This window comes from Giraffa tippelskirchi, chromosome 1, assembly GCF_054371585.1.
Source record: "Giraffa tippelskirchi isolate mGirTip1 chromosome 1, T2T-mGirTip1v1.2.pri, whole genome shotgun sequence".
Lineage (NCBI taxonomy): Eukaryota > Metazoa > Chordata > Mammalia > Artiodactyla > Giraffidae > Giraffa > Giraffa tippelskirchi.
Window position 1 is genome coordinate 94,016,877 of NC_137275.1, and position 15,926 is coordinate 94,032,802.

Genomic DNA, 15,926 nt, shown 5'->3' on the forward strand with positions numbered 1-15,926 from the left:
GTCAATGTATGGCAAAAACTACTACAATATTGTAAAGTAATTGGCCCCCAACTAAAATAAATAAATTTATTAAAAAAAAAATAAGAATGGGGGTAGAGTTTGGGTTTGGCCTTTCTTTGAAAATGCTATTAGGTATCAAGGAGACATGTTAAGTGCTCAGTGAGATGCACAGTGTGGACTTCTAGGAAAGGTCAGGGCTGGAGATACGGATTTGTGTGGTGCTGGACTGTGGTGGGATTTAAGGAGGACTTGTGAAATAAGGAACTAAAAGTTTCCAGGAACTTCGAATACTTAAACAGAAAAATGGGACAAGAGCTGTGAGGTCCATTATTTTCCTGTGACAGGTTTTATGGCAACCATTTTATGGTAATATGTAGCTTCATTTTCTCAAAATTCCAGTTTCCTTCTTAAAAGGGGGAAATGGGACACAAAAAAAGATAGTAAATTGCCCAGGGCCAAGCCATGAGCAGGTGGTAGAGTTGGGGTTTGAACCGGGCTCATGGGAGTCCAAAGTCCTTCCACTTGCTAGACCTTAGTACAGTCAATGGAGAAGGCAATGGCACCCCACTGCAGTACTCTTGCCTGGAAAATCCCATGGACGGAGGGGCCTGGTAGGCTGCAGTCCATGGGGTCGCTGAGAGTCGGACATGACTGAGTGACTTCACTTTCACTTTTCACTTTCATGCATTGGAGAAGGAAATGGCAACCCACTCCAGGGTTCTTGCCTGGAGAACCCCAGGGACGGGGGAGCCTGGTGGGCTGCCGTCTATGGGGTCACACAGAGTTGGACATGACTGAAGCGACTTAGCAGCAGCAGCAGCAGTACAGTCAATACAACACTCCCAGGCTTCCCTGGTGGTCCAGTGGTTAAGACTCTGCCTTGCAATGCAAGGGACACCAGTTTAATCCCTAGTCCAGGAAGATCCCACATGCTTCAGAGCAACTAAGCCTGCGGGCCACAACTACTGGGCCCCCAGTGCTGCAACTACTGAAGCGCTTGCGCCTAGAGTGTGTGCTCTGCAACAAGATGAGACGCTACCGCGATGAGAAGCCAGGGCACCGCAGTGAAGAGTAGCCCCCATTCGTGGCAACTAGGGAAAGTCCACACGCAGCAACAAAGACCCACAGTCAAAAAATACATACATAAATCTTAAAAAAGAAACATACGGCACTCCTGAATGAACAGATTATCCAAGTCTCTTATAAATAAAATAAAATAAAATATGTATGCTTGACTGAAATATTTATTTGAGAATTATACAGCAAAATTCCAAAATGGCATAAACTTTGTAGAGACCTTTAAAAAATGTCCCATCAAACCACCTCTATTTTTTACCTTGAAGAAGTACTAATTATTCAGTATCATTTCAATTAAAAGGAGCTCCTGAGAGAAAAAGAGTAGAAAGAAGAGAGAGATCATAGTTTTACACATTGTGCTGAGAAATAAGAGACCTTCCTACATGAAGACTAATCCAGTCAAAATAATTGGCCACTTTGGTGTAAACGCCTGGGAACTCTGAGTTTCCGCAGTTTTCACCCCAACTCACAACACCCCAAACATAAGTCACATTGTTGATATCCTGACAGACTAAGGGGCCTCCAGAGTCCCCTTTACAGGCATCAATAGAACCATCATCTGTACCTGAGGAAGACAAGGGACAAAGAAAATCACACATTTACTTCCATTGTCAAGGCTGTTCTCCCACCAGTGTCTGTACTGACACGGACTTTCTTTTTTTCTTTTTTTTTTTTCAAGTTTTTTGTTTGTATTTTTTGAACGTGCTGTGTGGCATGTAGGATCTTAGTTCCCCGACCAGGGATTGAACTCCCACCCCCTGCACTGGAAGCGTGGAGTCTTAACAATTGGACCTCCAGGAAAGTCCCAAACACTGACTTTCTTACACTTTCCTAACAGGCAATAATGATGGGCTCCCTTAAAGAGCAGGCCCAAAGAGTTGTGGAAATGCAGGTTGCGAAATACTGTGTCTTTTATTAATACTCATTCTCCAAGTTTAGCAAGTAGTGTCCTGCTTCCTCTACTTTGTGGAAGCATATTTCATAATGAGATAGCAATCTCAAAGTAGCATCAACGGCTGAGTGGAAAAATAATAGGAGTACCTAGTACTCACTGAGTGCTTAATATGTATTAATTGTTCACTGTTTTAATCCTCATCACAACCCTATGAGGGAAGGATTATTAGTATCACTATTTTAAGATGAGATAAGGCACAGAGACATTAATGAACTTGTCTAGGGTCATACAGCTAATAAGTGGCAGAGCCTGAACTTGAACCCAGGTAGCCAGACTTCAGAGCTTATCCTCTTAACTGTGCAATTGTGCCTGGGTAGATTTTGTGCTGTTCTCTCCTTTTGTGCTCTGTAATCCTTAGCTCCATTTTAACATGGTGGGGTGGGGGGGAGGCACAGGAAATGGTCTGTTTACTTTCTTCTCACTCTTGTGACTTTCCAAGATTTTAAATCACTGTATTCAAGAAGTTGGGGCTTCCCTGATGCCTCAGCAATAAAGAATCTGCCTGCAATGTAGGAGACGCAGGAGACTCGGGTTTGATTCCTGGGTTGGGAAGATACCCTGGAGGAGGGCACGGCAACCAACTCCAGTATTCTTGTCTGGAGGATTCCATGGACAGAGGAGCCTGGCGGGCTACGGTCCAAAATGTCACAAAGAGTTGGATGCGACTGAGCACACACACACATCCAAGAAGTTACAAGATGTCAATAACTCTGCCTTTTTCTATAATCCACTATTTGTAAGTGATTTCAACAAAGTGTGCTAAATGCCCTGCCATGGCTGGCACCCTGCCTTTGGGTCACCGCCAGAAGTAGGCATTGATGTGGTTATGTTAGGTGGTGGTGCTAGCATACCTCTGATATTGAAGGAGAGAGGGGCAGGGATCCTGAGAAGCCAAAGGGATTTCTAAGGGGGGAGAACTGACTTCCAACTGGATGCATTGGGAATGAGATCATTTGCATTTTTACTTGGAAGTCTAGGCTTCGATCCCGAATATACCATTGCTTGTCTGTAAGACTTTGTTGTGTTGTTGTTTAGTCACTAAGTTGTATCTGACTCTTTGTGACCCCCCCCATGGACTGTAGCCTGCTAGGCTCCTCTGTCCGTGGGATTTCCCAAGCAAGAATACTGGAATAGGTTGTCATTTCCTTCTCCAGGGGATCTTCCTGATCCAGGGATCAAACCCATGTCTCCTGTGTCTCCCACATTGCAGGTAGATTCTTTACCACTGAGCCACCAGGGAAGCCCCTGTAAGACTTTGGGCAACTTGCATAACTGCTCTGCACCTCACTTTTCTCATCTCTTAATATCACCAATGTTGCAGATGAGGAAACTTGTTCAAGGTCACAAACTAGTAATTGGTCAGAACTGGAATGTAAACCCAGGCAGTCTGGTTCCAGAGTCTGTGCTCTTAATCACCTTGTTAGACTGCTGTATAATGGCTACAGGAACACTGCTGTATAATGGCTAAAGGAAGACTGCTGTATAATGGCTAAAGGAACACTGCTGTATAATGGCTTAAGGAAGAGTTTTCCTTTGGGTGTTAGATTGCGGGAACTTGCTGCTGCTGCTGCTAAGTTGCCTCAGTCATGTCCGACTCTGTGCGACCCCATGGACTGTAGCCTGCCAGGCTCCTATGTCCAAGGAATTTTCCAGGCAAGAATACTAGAGTGGGTTGCCATTTCCTTCTCCAGGGGATCTTTACAGCCAGAGGCCGAAGGAAAAGCTTGGAGGCCCAGAACAAGGCGGTGACTCAGTGGGGAGGACAAAGGTGTTTGGTAGGGACTATGGAGCCATCTCCCAGAAGCCACTTTGTGCTTACCTGCACACTCCATTTCTTTTTCAAAGTAGCGACCTGGGTAGAACTTTGAGCAGTTGTTTATTAGACGAACTTCACCCCACCTAAGTGAATATACTTTTTGGTTACCTAAACAAAGTGAAAAAACAAAGAGGCATTTAGAAGTTACAAATGAGGAATCTAAGTGTTTACTTTCATAATTTAGTAAACCATTAGGAACATATAAAATATATATATATATATTCTTTAATACATATGTAAACTTTTGAGAAGAACTCACTTGCAAATTTAGTCATACACTGCTCGTATCCCATTTCTGTAATTGTCTTTCTAAAAATAGTCAAGAAGCCTTATTGAATATCTGCCCTAGGTACTGTGAGATGGGCCTCCCTGCTCGTTCAGTAGTAAAGAATCTACCTGCAGTGCAGGAGACCTGGGTTTGATTCCTGAGTTGGGAAGATCCTCTGGAGAAGGAAATGGCAACGCACTCCACTCCAGTATTCTTGCCTGGGAAATCCCATGGACAGAGGATCCTGGCAGGCTACAGCTCATGGGGGTCACAAAGTTGGGCATGACTTAGCAACTAAACAAAATAATTTATTTGGCTGCGCTGGGACTTAACTGTGGCATGTGGGATCTAGTTCCCTGATCAGGGATCGAACCCAGGACCTCTGCATTGGGAGCTCAGAATCTTAGCTACTAGACCACCAGGGAAGTCCCTCAAGTTAATCTTAAGATGACTGCCTTCTTCAGGATAAGAGCTTTCCAAAAATTAGCAACTTATTATTTCCCCTAACTCAGGATAAGCCTTCCAAAACTGGGGGCTCTTGTACAACATGGGTGACTTTTGAGCCTCAGAGACGTTTCCTCCCCTGAACTCTTGTTTTGTATGCTCCTTGAAGCCTCCCTCATGGTCTGCTGTCTGGTGGTGGCATGTATGTCTGATGGCGCCTCTGCACTGTAAGTCCTGGAGAGCTGACCCTTGTCATTCCACTTTGTAGCCTTAGCACCTCTTGTTTGTTGGCTATGTCCGTGATTTTCATCAGTGAGATTCCAGCACTTTAGCATTACTATCTTGTACTCACAGTTAGGGCTCAATAAATGTGATGATTAATAAATAAGCCAATGTATAAGAACAAATCTACTAGCTTATAGAAAATACATGGAATAGCAACACATGTTCAATGCTGCATCAAGAATACAATCAGCAAATTTCAAGGTGTGGGAATTCTAAAGTAAGACTGACCCAGATTTATTTAAAATAAATGCATTTTAAATAAAAGAAAGACGTAACTGTTCTAGATTAAAGAGGTTTAAGAAAAATAGCCGCTGAATGCAATGTGTAGACCTTGGATCCCATTGGAAATAATCTGCAGAAATTTTTTGTAAATGATTAAGGCATGTTCAACACAACTGGCTATTGGATGATATTATGGAATCGTTTTTATAAGGCAATGCCAAAGAATGCTCAAACTACCACACAATTACACTCATCTCACATGCTAGCAAATTAATGCTCAAAATTCTCCAAGCCAGTCTTCAATAGTACGTGAACCATGAACTTCCAGATGTTCAAGCTGGTTTTAGAAAAGGCAGAGGAACCAGAGATCAAATTGCCAACATCTGCTGGATCATCGAAAAATCAAGAGAGTTCCAGAAAAACATCTACTTCTGCTTTATTGACTATGCCAAAGCCTTTGACTGTGTGGATCACAATAAACTGTGGAAAATTCTGAAAGAGATGGGACTACCAGACCATCTGACCTGCTTCTTAAGAAATCTGTATGCAGGTAAGGAAGCAACAGTTAGAACTGGACACGGAACAACAGACCGGTTCCAAATAGGAAAAGGAGTACGTCAAGGCTGTACATTGTCACCCTGCTTATTTAACTTATATGCAGAGTACATCATGAGAAATGCTGGGCTGGAGGGAGCACAAGCTGGAATCAAGATTGCCAGGAGAAATATCAATAACCTCAGATATGCAGATGACACCACCCTTATGGCAGAAAGTGAAGAAGAACTAAAGAGCCTCTTGATGAAAGTGAAAGACGAGAGTGAAAAAGTTGTCTTAAAGCTCAACATTCAGAAAACTAAGATCATGGCATCTGGTCCCATCACTTCATGGGAAATAGATGGGGAAACAGTGGAAACAGTGTCAGACTTTATTTTTGGGGGCTCCAAGATCACTGCTGATGGTGATTGCAGCCATGAAATTAAAAGACTCTTACTCCTTGGAAGGAAGGTTATGGCCAACCTAGATAGCATATTTAAAAGCAAAGACATTACTTTGCCAACAAAAGTCCGTCTAGTCAAGGCTATGGTTTTTCCAGTGGTCATGTATGGATGTGAGAGTTGGATGGTGAAGAAAGCTGAGTGCCGCAGAATTGATGCTTTTGAACTGTGGTGTTGGAGAAGATTCTTGAGAGTCCCTTGGACTGCAAGGAGATCCAGTCAATCCATCCTAAAGGAGATCAATCCTGGGTGTTCATTGGAAGGACTGATGTTGAAGCTGAAACTCCCAATACTTTGGCCACCTCATGCGAAGAGTTGACTCATTGGAAAAGACCCTAATGCTGGGTGGGATTGGGGGCAGGAGGAGAAGGGTACGACAGAGGATGAGATGGTTGGATGGCATCACTGACTCGATGGACACGGGTTTGGGTAGACTCCGGGAGTTGGTGATGGACAGAGAGGCCTGGAGTGCTACAATTCATGGGGTTGCAAAGAGTCAGACACGACTGAGCGACTGAACTGAACTGAACTAAAAGCAAAGTATATCTCTGATTTATATGAATGTTCACCTCAAGTCTTCTTAGAAGCTCAAAGGATAAATTCTTTAAATTATCTTTCTCTTTGTGGGATGTTGGGGTGTGAGGCATGAAGAACAGAGGAGAGCAGAGGAGAGAGGTGAAAGGCTATGGGATCACTGACTCGGCATATACTGTGACAATACCTTTGAAAAACATTTATCTTTCATTCATATCATTCCAACAAATCCAAAAAGTCCATGCTATTTGTCCCCGTCACTCTGTTTTTTTCTTGGCGAATGGTTACCCTTCAATGGATGTTTCACTATCGCAGAGTATAGGTATCCTTGAAACTCTGGGTCAGGATCAATTACATAATTTGTAGAACCAAATTAAATTTAATTTTAAAAATTAAAAATGTGAGGTGGGGCCCCTGTAAAAATGATTGAGAATTTCACGATGGTGACAGCAGAGTAGTACACCAAGCACAAGGCCCTTCGGTGCCCAGAGCATGGGGTGCTGGGCAACCACATAGGTCCTCTGCCCATGAGGTGGCCCTGGCTGGACACTCACTTTTCTGGATTTGATGCACTGTTTCTCTCTGAACACTGGGAGATTAGCTCCTATGCGTTTCTCTTCCTATTCATTTTTCAATCCCTGAATTCTGATGAACAAACTGTAAAACATACCTTTTTCTCGACCCCAGCCAGAAATGATGCACTTATCATTAGGTCGAAATAGATATGGAGACCAGGGGACACAGGCAGGGACGGATTTACTCAACACACATTCTTTTTGGTTTGGGCGTTTTTTCATTTCAATCAAAGCTATGTCATTTTGGTAGGTACTTCCGTTGTAGTTTTCATGGATAATAATTTGATTCACAAACTGAACAACTATCTGAGGGTCAGGTCTTAACCAGTCTGTAAATGATGTCCATAATTGGTAACGATGAATTCTGCTCATTCTGTAACAGATAGGAAAGGGGGAAAATATATTGAGGTAAGGGGGGAAAGCAAGTATAAATTTGACTTCTGATGCTTCATCTTCAAATTCTCCCCTTTTAAGGAGCTTTTTCATTTTCCCAGATTTTTTTAACCCTTGCTGCCATGAAGCATTGCAATGAAATTTTCTTAGGACAGAATTAAAGTCAGTGGATAAATGTAGTAAGGAATAGTTCATCTACCTGCTAACTATTAGGGACATAAAGGTCTCACTACTTACCAGAGATGCCAACAGTAGAATGAGTTGTCTGCCTCTGAAGTAAGAGCATGGGAATTGAGGGTATTTAAACAGAAACCAGAGAGCATCTAGCCAGGAATGTGCTTGAGGCAGTGGGGAGTCAGAGCACAGGATCCCAGAGGTTCCCAGTGTGAAGACCTGGGAATCATCATTGTAACCTTTAAAACTGACTTCATCCTAACTTTGCATTGTATTTATTTGCTCAAGAACCTTTACTGGGTCTTATTCATCTACAGACAGATACCTGTGTTGAGTATTGTATCTGGAACACAGTAGCTGTTTTAAAATTTGGTTGAAATGGTGAATGGGCTAAATATTGCCTGTCCTCATGCCTCACTCCATTTTCTTACCAATTTTCACCTTGTGGTTTCCAGCAAATTTGGCATCTACTTTCACTTTCTTGGGCTTCCCAGGTAGCTCAGCTGGTAAAGAATCTGCCTACAATGCAGGAGACCCTGGTTCAATTCCTGGGTCAGGAAGTTCACCTGGAGAATGGATAGGCTGCACACTCCAGTATTCTTGGGGTTCCCTGGTGGCTCAGGCAGTAAAGAATCTGCCTGCAATACGGGAGACCAGGGTTTGATCCCTGGGTAGGGAACAGCCCCTGGAGGAGGACATGGCCACTCTAGTATTCTTGCCTGGAGACTCTCTATGGACAGACGAGCCTGGTGGGCCACAGTCCATGGGGTCTCAAAGAGTCAGACACGACTGAATGACTAAGTACAGCACAGCTTACATCACTTTCTCAGGGAAACACCTTACTGCTAGGAGCTAATGAGGTGTTTAGCATGTTTTTATTTACACTCAGTGTTCTAAGAATGCTGTGTTTCACATTAATTTTGGTTATATTTCAGGACAAGAGGTCCTAAATACTGTTCAAAGGTTAACTGTTCATTCATTCAATTTACTTAATAAATATTTAATGTGCCGAGTGAATGTGGGTAAGCCGACTAGGAAGCAGATGGTATAATCCAGGAGAGAGGTGGGAGCATGGTAATAGTGGAGATAAAAAGAAACTTTGAGAATTAAATAACTGGCAATTAAAAACGCCATCTGGAAGAAATTGTGGAATATGGAATATTCCTTAGCCATAAAAGGAAACACATTTGAGTCAGTTCTAGTGAGGTGGATGAACCTACAGCCTGTTATACAGAGTGAAGTAAGTCAGAAAGAGAAAAACGAATATTGTATATTAACACATATATATGGAATCTAGAAGAATGGTACTGATGAACTTATTTGCAGGGCAGGAAAAGAGACTCAGACATAAAGAACAGACTTACGGACACAATGGGGGAAGGAGAGGGTGGAATGAATTGAGAGAGTAGCATTGAAATAAATGCACTAGCATATGTAAAATAGAGAGCCAGTGGGAAGTTGCTATATAGCACAGGGAACTCATCCTGGTGCTCTGTGACAACCTAAAAGGGTGGGATGGGGTGGGAGATGGGAGGGAAGCTCAAGAGGTAGGGGACATATGGGTACCTATGCCTGCCTCATGTTGATGTATGGCAGAAACCAACATAACATTGTAAAGCAATTATCCTCCAATTAAAAATTAAAAAAAATTTTTAAAGGACATCTGGAGTTGGTGTTATACAGCTGAACTGTGTGGTAGTGTTGAGGGAATGAAATGCGATCATTTCTAGATTTCTGCCTTGTGTAGCTAGATGAATAGTGTTGCCATCTGCTGAGATAGGGAACACTAGGTCAGGACAATATTTGGGGGAAGGGGCGAGTCATGAGTTCAGTCTTATTATTTTTTATATTTAATTTCTTGGCCGCAGTGTGGGGCAGGTGGGATCTTAGTTCCCCGACCAGGGATTGAACCGGTGTTCCCCTGCATCGGAGGTAGAGTCTTAACCACTGGATCACTAGGGAAGTCTCAGAGCTCAGTCTTAGACCTTTTGAATTTGATGTACTAATACTTCTGATACAGCCAAGATAGTGTACTGTAGGGTCAGGGTTGGAGAAGTCTAGGCTGGAGATACCACTGTGTCAGCATATGGTGGTATTTTAAAGTGCAGATAACTTTAGAAAGAAGAAGTAAGAAGAGAAGAGGAAGCCAGGATACACATCGAGGAACTTCAGTATTTCACTTGAGCCATAATGCTCAGTCACTGGAGAAGGAAGCTGCAAAGAAGGCAGAGAAGGTGTGGCTAGAGAAGTAGGTAGAAAACCAGAAGAGTGTTGTGTTATAGACGCTAAGAGAAAAGGGTCGTTCAGAAGGAAGAAATGCGATTTGGTGCTTCGCTCCAATCCATGAGGATTTTTATGGGTGTCATTCAACAGATTTCCTGTCCCTCTCAACTTTGGGTCACCTGCAGATTTTCTAAACAGGCCTTCATCTAAGTTACTGTCAGATATGCTGAACTTGGTTTTACCCTGGCTCTGCTACAGACTGGGCTTCCCAGGTGATGCTGTGGAGAAGAACCTGCCTGCCAGTGCAGGAGATACAAGACCTGGGAGTTCGACCGCTGAGTCAGGAAGATCCCATAGAGTAGGAAATGGTAACCCACTCCACTATTCTTGCCTGGAGAATCCCATGGTCAGAGGAGCCTGGCGGGCTTTAGTCAGGTAGCTACAGTTATGGGGTCGAAAAGAGCTGGACAGGACTGAAGCAACTTAGCACCCATGCAAGCACTGCTACAGACTTGTAGTTTTGTTTTAGCCAAGTTATATAACTTCTAGTTTCAGTCTGCCTATCTAGAAAATGGGAGGAATAATCTTTGCCTCTCGGGAATGTTAAGAATGTTAAAACAAAATAACATCTATGAAACTCTGGGCGCAGTATCTGGTCTGTAAGAGGTGAAACATAAATGGTGTTTCATTCATTCTAAACGTCAGAACTGAAGCCAGAATTCTGAACTCTGTCCCTCAGGCTGACCTTGATCCATGCAAATGAGCCAAGTGAAACAACTTGGTACCTACGGGTTTGATCTGCCCTTGCCAGCTGAGGTCAACAACTTGGTCTGTGGGGAACATAGTGGGTTCTGAGGAACTGGCCTCTGGACTCCTGATCATGAACATCAGAGAGGGTGTTTAGCAGACAATAGAGTGGAACTTAGCGATTTTTCTTACATATGTTTTTATTTATCATTTTACTTTATCACAACCTCTATTACCTAATTTCATTGTTTCAGAAATCAGGAATCTACTGGAGAGGGTTTTTTTTTTTTTTTTTTTTACCTGACACAATGTGCAGCAGTCAGAATCCAACAGCCACCGATGTAAATTCCTCCACAGTGGATTTTGTCATCTTCCTTGATTGCCATCTGCCATGGGAAGTCTCCCTGTAAAGACATTCATGTGGTCATTGCCATTCTGCCAGACAGGTGGCTTGAAGATTTCCATTGCAAGGTTCTCAGTCTCTAATAATCACCATCCCTCTCCCCCCACTTTTTTTTTTTTTTCAAACTTGGGCTGCTCCTGGGAAATGACATTATAACTTTTTGTGCGGGTTTACCACTTCTGCTGGCTTGCCTCCTACGACTCTTTTCCTTCGAATGTGCATGCTGTTTTTAACTCCACAGGATAGTTTAGGCAAAAGTGACTTTGTAAATTTTCTTTCTTTAAGAAAAGAAGAGATTGTATCATTATGATTTTTGAAACCATTACCTTCTGGGCAAACTTCTTGATTATCTATGCCACAACAACAGCCGAGTCGCAACTAATCTGAAGCAGGCCAGATTCATTAGTAAGTTACTTTGGATGCTATTCACCTTGCTTAAAAATGATGGCTTAATACTAAAAATTAAGCTTAAAATTGGCTTGATTCTCTAAAGTTCTACCTAAAGATGGACTTGTGGCAGAAGGAGGTTGCCTGAGGGGTTACACACTGACAGGCCTCTGGCAGATAAGAGAAGCCACATGCCCAGACATTACTACTGTGACAGTTCAAGATGGGGTTGACATCTCTGGATGAGGTTCACAAGCAGAACTCCGGAGTCTCACTTTCATAGTTCTTACTTTCTAGAGACTGTTTATATGGGACTCTTCGGTAATATTAACATTAATGATGTTAATGTTGCATTCTTTCTATGTGTCAGATCCCATACTAAATACTTTGTATATAGTTTAATCACTTAATCATCATATTAATACTGAGAGGTAACATGCCAGGAACCCCTGGACAATCCAGGATCAGTAGGCTGTGAGGGGGCTGTGTTTTTAGCTACTTAACATGTGATGGTGTTTCCTTCCTCGGTGAACACTCAGACATAGCCCACTTGTCACTGGGAGGCATGCTAGAGTCAGGCTTAAGACATGAATTTGCAAGGGAATTCAGGATGATAAAGGAAGAAAGTAAAAGTATAAGATGCTCTTCTTATTATCTCGCTCTATTTTATCATGTCATGAAAATTTTTGTAAACTTGCTTCTTAGTTCCAAATGAAAAAGGAAAATTAATGTCACTGTCAATTACTTTGAGCACATAAGAAAGAGGTAGGTCCTCAAGGGAGAGAAGTTGTGAACAAATGTGGATAAAAGATTTTGGGGGAGTCCCATCTAGCCTAAGAACTGGGTTAGGGGAAGAGTGGGATGATAAATTTTAAATTTCTGCTTGTACCTTTAAGAAAAGAGACCCCCATCTATTGAGGACTGTCAAATCAGCTTGGATTGAACCCGAAAATTAATTTATTACCCTGAGGAGAAGATAAAGGGCCTTTGTTGGAAATCCCTCTGACTGATATCTGCAGCTTTGAGATCTAAATCTTCCACTCATTGCTTGATATTTAAAAAATTGTTGATTAACTCTGGGGCCTGGCAATCAGAAGGGAGTCTTACATGAGCTTCAGTTTTCAATCCTCCTAAAATAGGGAGATATTTCACTCCCAATTTGTATTTGAGCTTGTTACTAACCTAAGGTCACACAGCTAACAAATAACTAAGTCAGGATTTAATGTCAGTTTGACTCAAAAATTCCTATCAGTCACTGTCTTCCCAGGAACTTAATACTTTATTTAAATTTGGCTCTCAGTGTAGACCTGGCCAAAAAACAGATCTTCACAGACTTCCTGTTATCATGGTTTAAAATATTGCAAAAGAATCTATTATTTTTGTACTTAAAATGTATGTCCTGGGTCACGCTTGAAATCTGGTTGGCTTTGACAAAACTGACCTGACAAAGCTCATAGCAAACAGAAAAACTGTATGTAGAACTAGACTATTTTTTTCATTTCAAAATAAGCCATATATATTAACCCATTTTAAAAGTAGTTCTCAAGAAGTATTTAAGCTTGTTTTTCTTAAAAATGATAAGAAAAGTAGCAGTGGCTTTTTCGATTTAAATTGAAATCAAAGGAAATTGGTGCTTGAATCAATTATATTGCATATATGCATATATACTCACATACACGCACATGACATTAAAATGCATATTTGACCAGTGAAGCACTAGTGAAAAAGAATAATGTTAACTTACCTGCATCCATATCAGCAGTCAACATTTCTGTTTCTTCTACAATCAAACAAAAGTTCTAATGTTTAAGTTATGTTTATAGTAAAAATTAAATCATTACAATCATTTAAACTTTGATAATAATTTTCTGTCTAAACTTTGTCCTACCTTTAAAAAGGACAATACAAAATCATCTTATTTCCTTTCTGTAGGTAGGTAATTGTGAAGGCTCAAGACGCTGAGCAAAAGAGTCTTGAGCTGACGTTAAAAAGGGTCTTCACATTTTGTATATAATAAGGTATCTCTTAACAGGGGTCATGCAATATTTCATCAGTTTCAGTATCCAGCAGAGTTATTATTAGTATCTGGGATGCACAAGTCAGAAGTTAAACAAAAACAAGAACAGATTTGCTCTTCTTTTCCTTTCTTAGACTTCGGCTTGAAGTTATACAGGATGATTCCATCTTCACTCTGCTGTCCTAAAACATTTCAGTTGTGAACAGAATCGTGATTTCTTTGACCTGAGCATCCAAAGGTGAATTCCCACAATAGGTTGCTCTGTCTTGGATGAGGTTGCAGCCCAGAGAGGCAATGTTACTTTGCTGCAGCAATCCTGGGTATTATAACTGGGTTTCGAGACTTACATGTATCTGTTACACTATACACTTAGGTTATTTTCTCCTCGGAGCTTTCACAAAAGCAGTAACATAAACCAAAGAGAAGACTTCACATTAACTGCTCAACAAAGAGAAATGGGGAAAGTTCAGTATAGCTGAGATATACTGGATATTACAAGACGAGCAGAAAGCTCCAAAGCACAGATCATAAGAAAAACAATCAATGACTTTGATTAAATAAAGATTTAAAAATTTAAAGATTAAAGACTTCTATTCAACAAAGTTCACTATGGCCAAAGTTAATAGGTGGGTGACAGAATGGAAGAAGGTATTTGCATGTCTAAAACTGAAAATGGATTAATATCTAGAATGCTAGAAGAAAGAAGACTGAGGCCCCAATATGAAATGAGGCAAAAGATGGGAATTGGCAAAAGGATAGATGAAAAGGAAGAGGAAACTCAAAAGGCTAGTATGCATGTGAAAAGAAACCCAGAATCATTGGTTATGACAAAAGTTCAAATGAATAAACAATGCCCTATCACTTGAGAGTATGAGACCAGCAAAATTAGAAAGCTGGATAGTACTAAATGTTAGTGGAGCTGAGGCGAGCCCTTGGGTGGTATTGGGGAGGTGCGCAGCTTCGTCACAGAACATGCAGGCTCTAATTTGTCAAATGACTCCAACAATTTCTGGCCCAGGTAGATGCCTCAGAGAAATCTCCCACACATCCTTAAGGAGAGGATATTCATCATTGCACGTGAGTGTGGGCTGAGAGTCCAGTACTGAGCAGGTAGAGAGTGACTTGTGAAAGATGAGCACCACATAGTGTTTTATTGCATGGCAGTTAGAAGCAACAGATTAGACAGAAACATCACAACATGCTGCTACTGCTGCTGCTGCTGCTAAGTCGCTTCAGTCGTGTCCGACTCTGTGCGACCCCATAGATGGCAGCCCACCAGGCTCCGCCATCCCTGGGATTCCCCAGGCAAGAATACTGGAGTGGGTTGCCATTACCTTCTCCAATGCACGAAAGTGAAAAGTGAAAGTGAAGTCGCTCAGTCGTGTCCGACTCTTCGCGACCCCATGGACTGCAGCCTACCAGGCTCCTCCGTCCATGGGATTTTCCAGGCAAGAGTACAGGAGTGGGGTGCCATTGCCTTCTCTGCATCACAACATGGACAGGTCTTAAAAATGTAATGCTTTGTGAAAAGGTAAAAAGGAAATAGAGGATACACAACACCATATTGTGTGAATTACAAATGTACCCTCACAAGGTAACAACCAACACTGGATAAGAATGTATATGAACAAAAAGACATACATGTTAAATCACATTACAGTGGTTGCTATGGGGAATGAGTGAGTCTAAGGTACAGGAGTAATGGAGAATCAATGAAGGAAGAGAGGGGCCTTGCCTGAAGCAGAGATGACCATGTGCTGATCATCTCTGGTGAGGAGTTGTCACTGAGCTGAGGAGTGTCCCTAACTCATCACTTTGCACCTTAAGTCTGAAACTAGAAAGGAAGGAAGGGCAAGAGGGAGGGGAGGGGAAAAGGAATTAAGAAGAGGAAACAAACAAACAAATACCAAAATGAAACAAAAAGGACAGCAGCAGCGTTGGAGGGCAAAATGAGGAGAGGCAGGGAATGCAAAGAAAGAGTTGAAATTAGCCATTTCGAACAGGGGTGATCTTGAGTATATAGAAGTCATTCAGGAATCCTGAGAAATCCTGAGGAGGACCAAAAGCTTCTGGCGGTCATTTTAGATGAATGATGAAGAAAAGGATGACTCTAAAGAGCTGGAAGATTTGGGGATGTCTGTTACAAAAGTAAATAAGAAAATAGCTAAGGTGAAAAGATGTTATCTTTCCTCTGGGGACAGTTTCTTCAGCAGTTGTCTTGGTTTTAAGGAGAAAGGAAAGGAAGAGAAGGATATCTGGCAGAGGTGCAATGTGCAGAGAAGGCGCTTGGCAGGCTGTGAGCGGGGAGTGTGAGAAGGAAAGTTGACCCCACTGCAGGACAAGGCCTCTGTGTCTCAGCAAACATTGAAACTGGTCATATGTATCATCCTTGGTTAACGGTTACCTTCAAA

The 15,926-nt window shown here is 41.9% G+C and overlaps 1 protein-coding gene across 21 annotated transcripts in view; it reads right to left on the minus strand.

Annotated features, from left to right (window-relative positions):
- Window positions 1–1,226: 1,226 nt before the first annotated feature.
- Window positions 1,227–15,926, minus strand: part of CFI (complement factor I) — a 54,363-nt gene continuing 39,663 nt past the window's right edge. For 17 of the 21 annotated variants that reach the window (XM_081559342.1, XM_081560176.1, XM_081559882.1 and 14 more), the window contains 6 exons: window positions 13,243–13,278; window positions 11,286–11,389; window positions 11,009–11,112; window positions 7,267–7,544; window positions 3,852–3,956; window positions 1,227–1,642 (listed from right to left, as the gene is read on the minus strand). In XM_081559342.1, the coding sequence (XP_081415468.1) occupies window positions 1,425–1,642; window positions 3,852–3,956; window positions 7,267–7,544; window positions 11,009–11,112; window positions 11,286–11,389; window positions 13,243–13,278 (845 nt within the window). In that variant the 3' untranslated portion in view covers window positions 1,227–1,424. Of the gene's footprint in view, window positions 1,643–3,851; window positions 3,957–7,266; window positions 7,545–11,008; window positions 11,113–11,285; window positions 11,441–13,242; window positions 13,279–15,926 lie in introns of all 21 variants that reach the window. The other 4 variants (XM_081559528.1, XM_081558885.1, XM_081558980.1 and 1 more) reach the window with 2 other exon arrangements.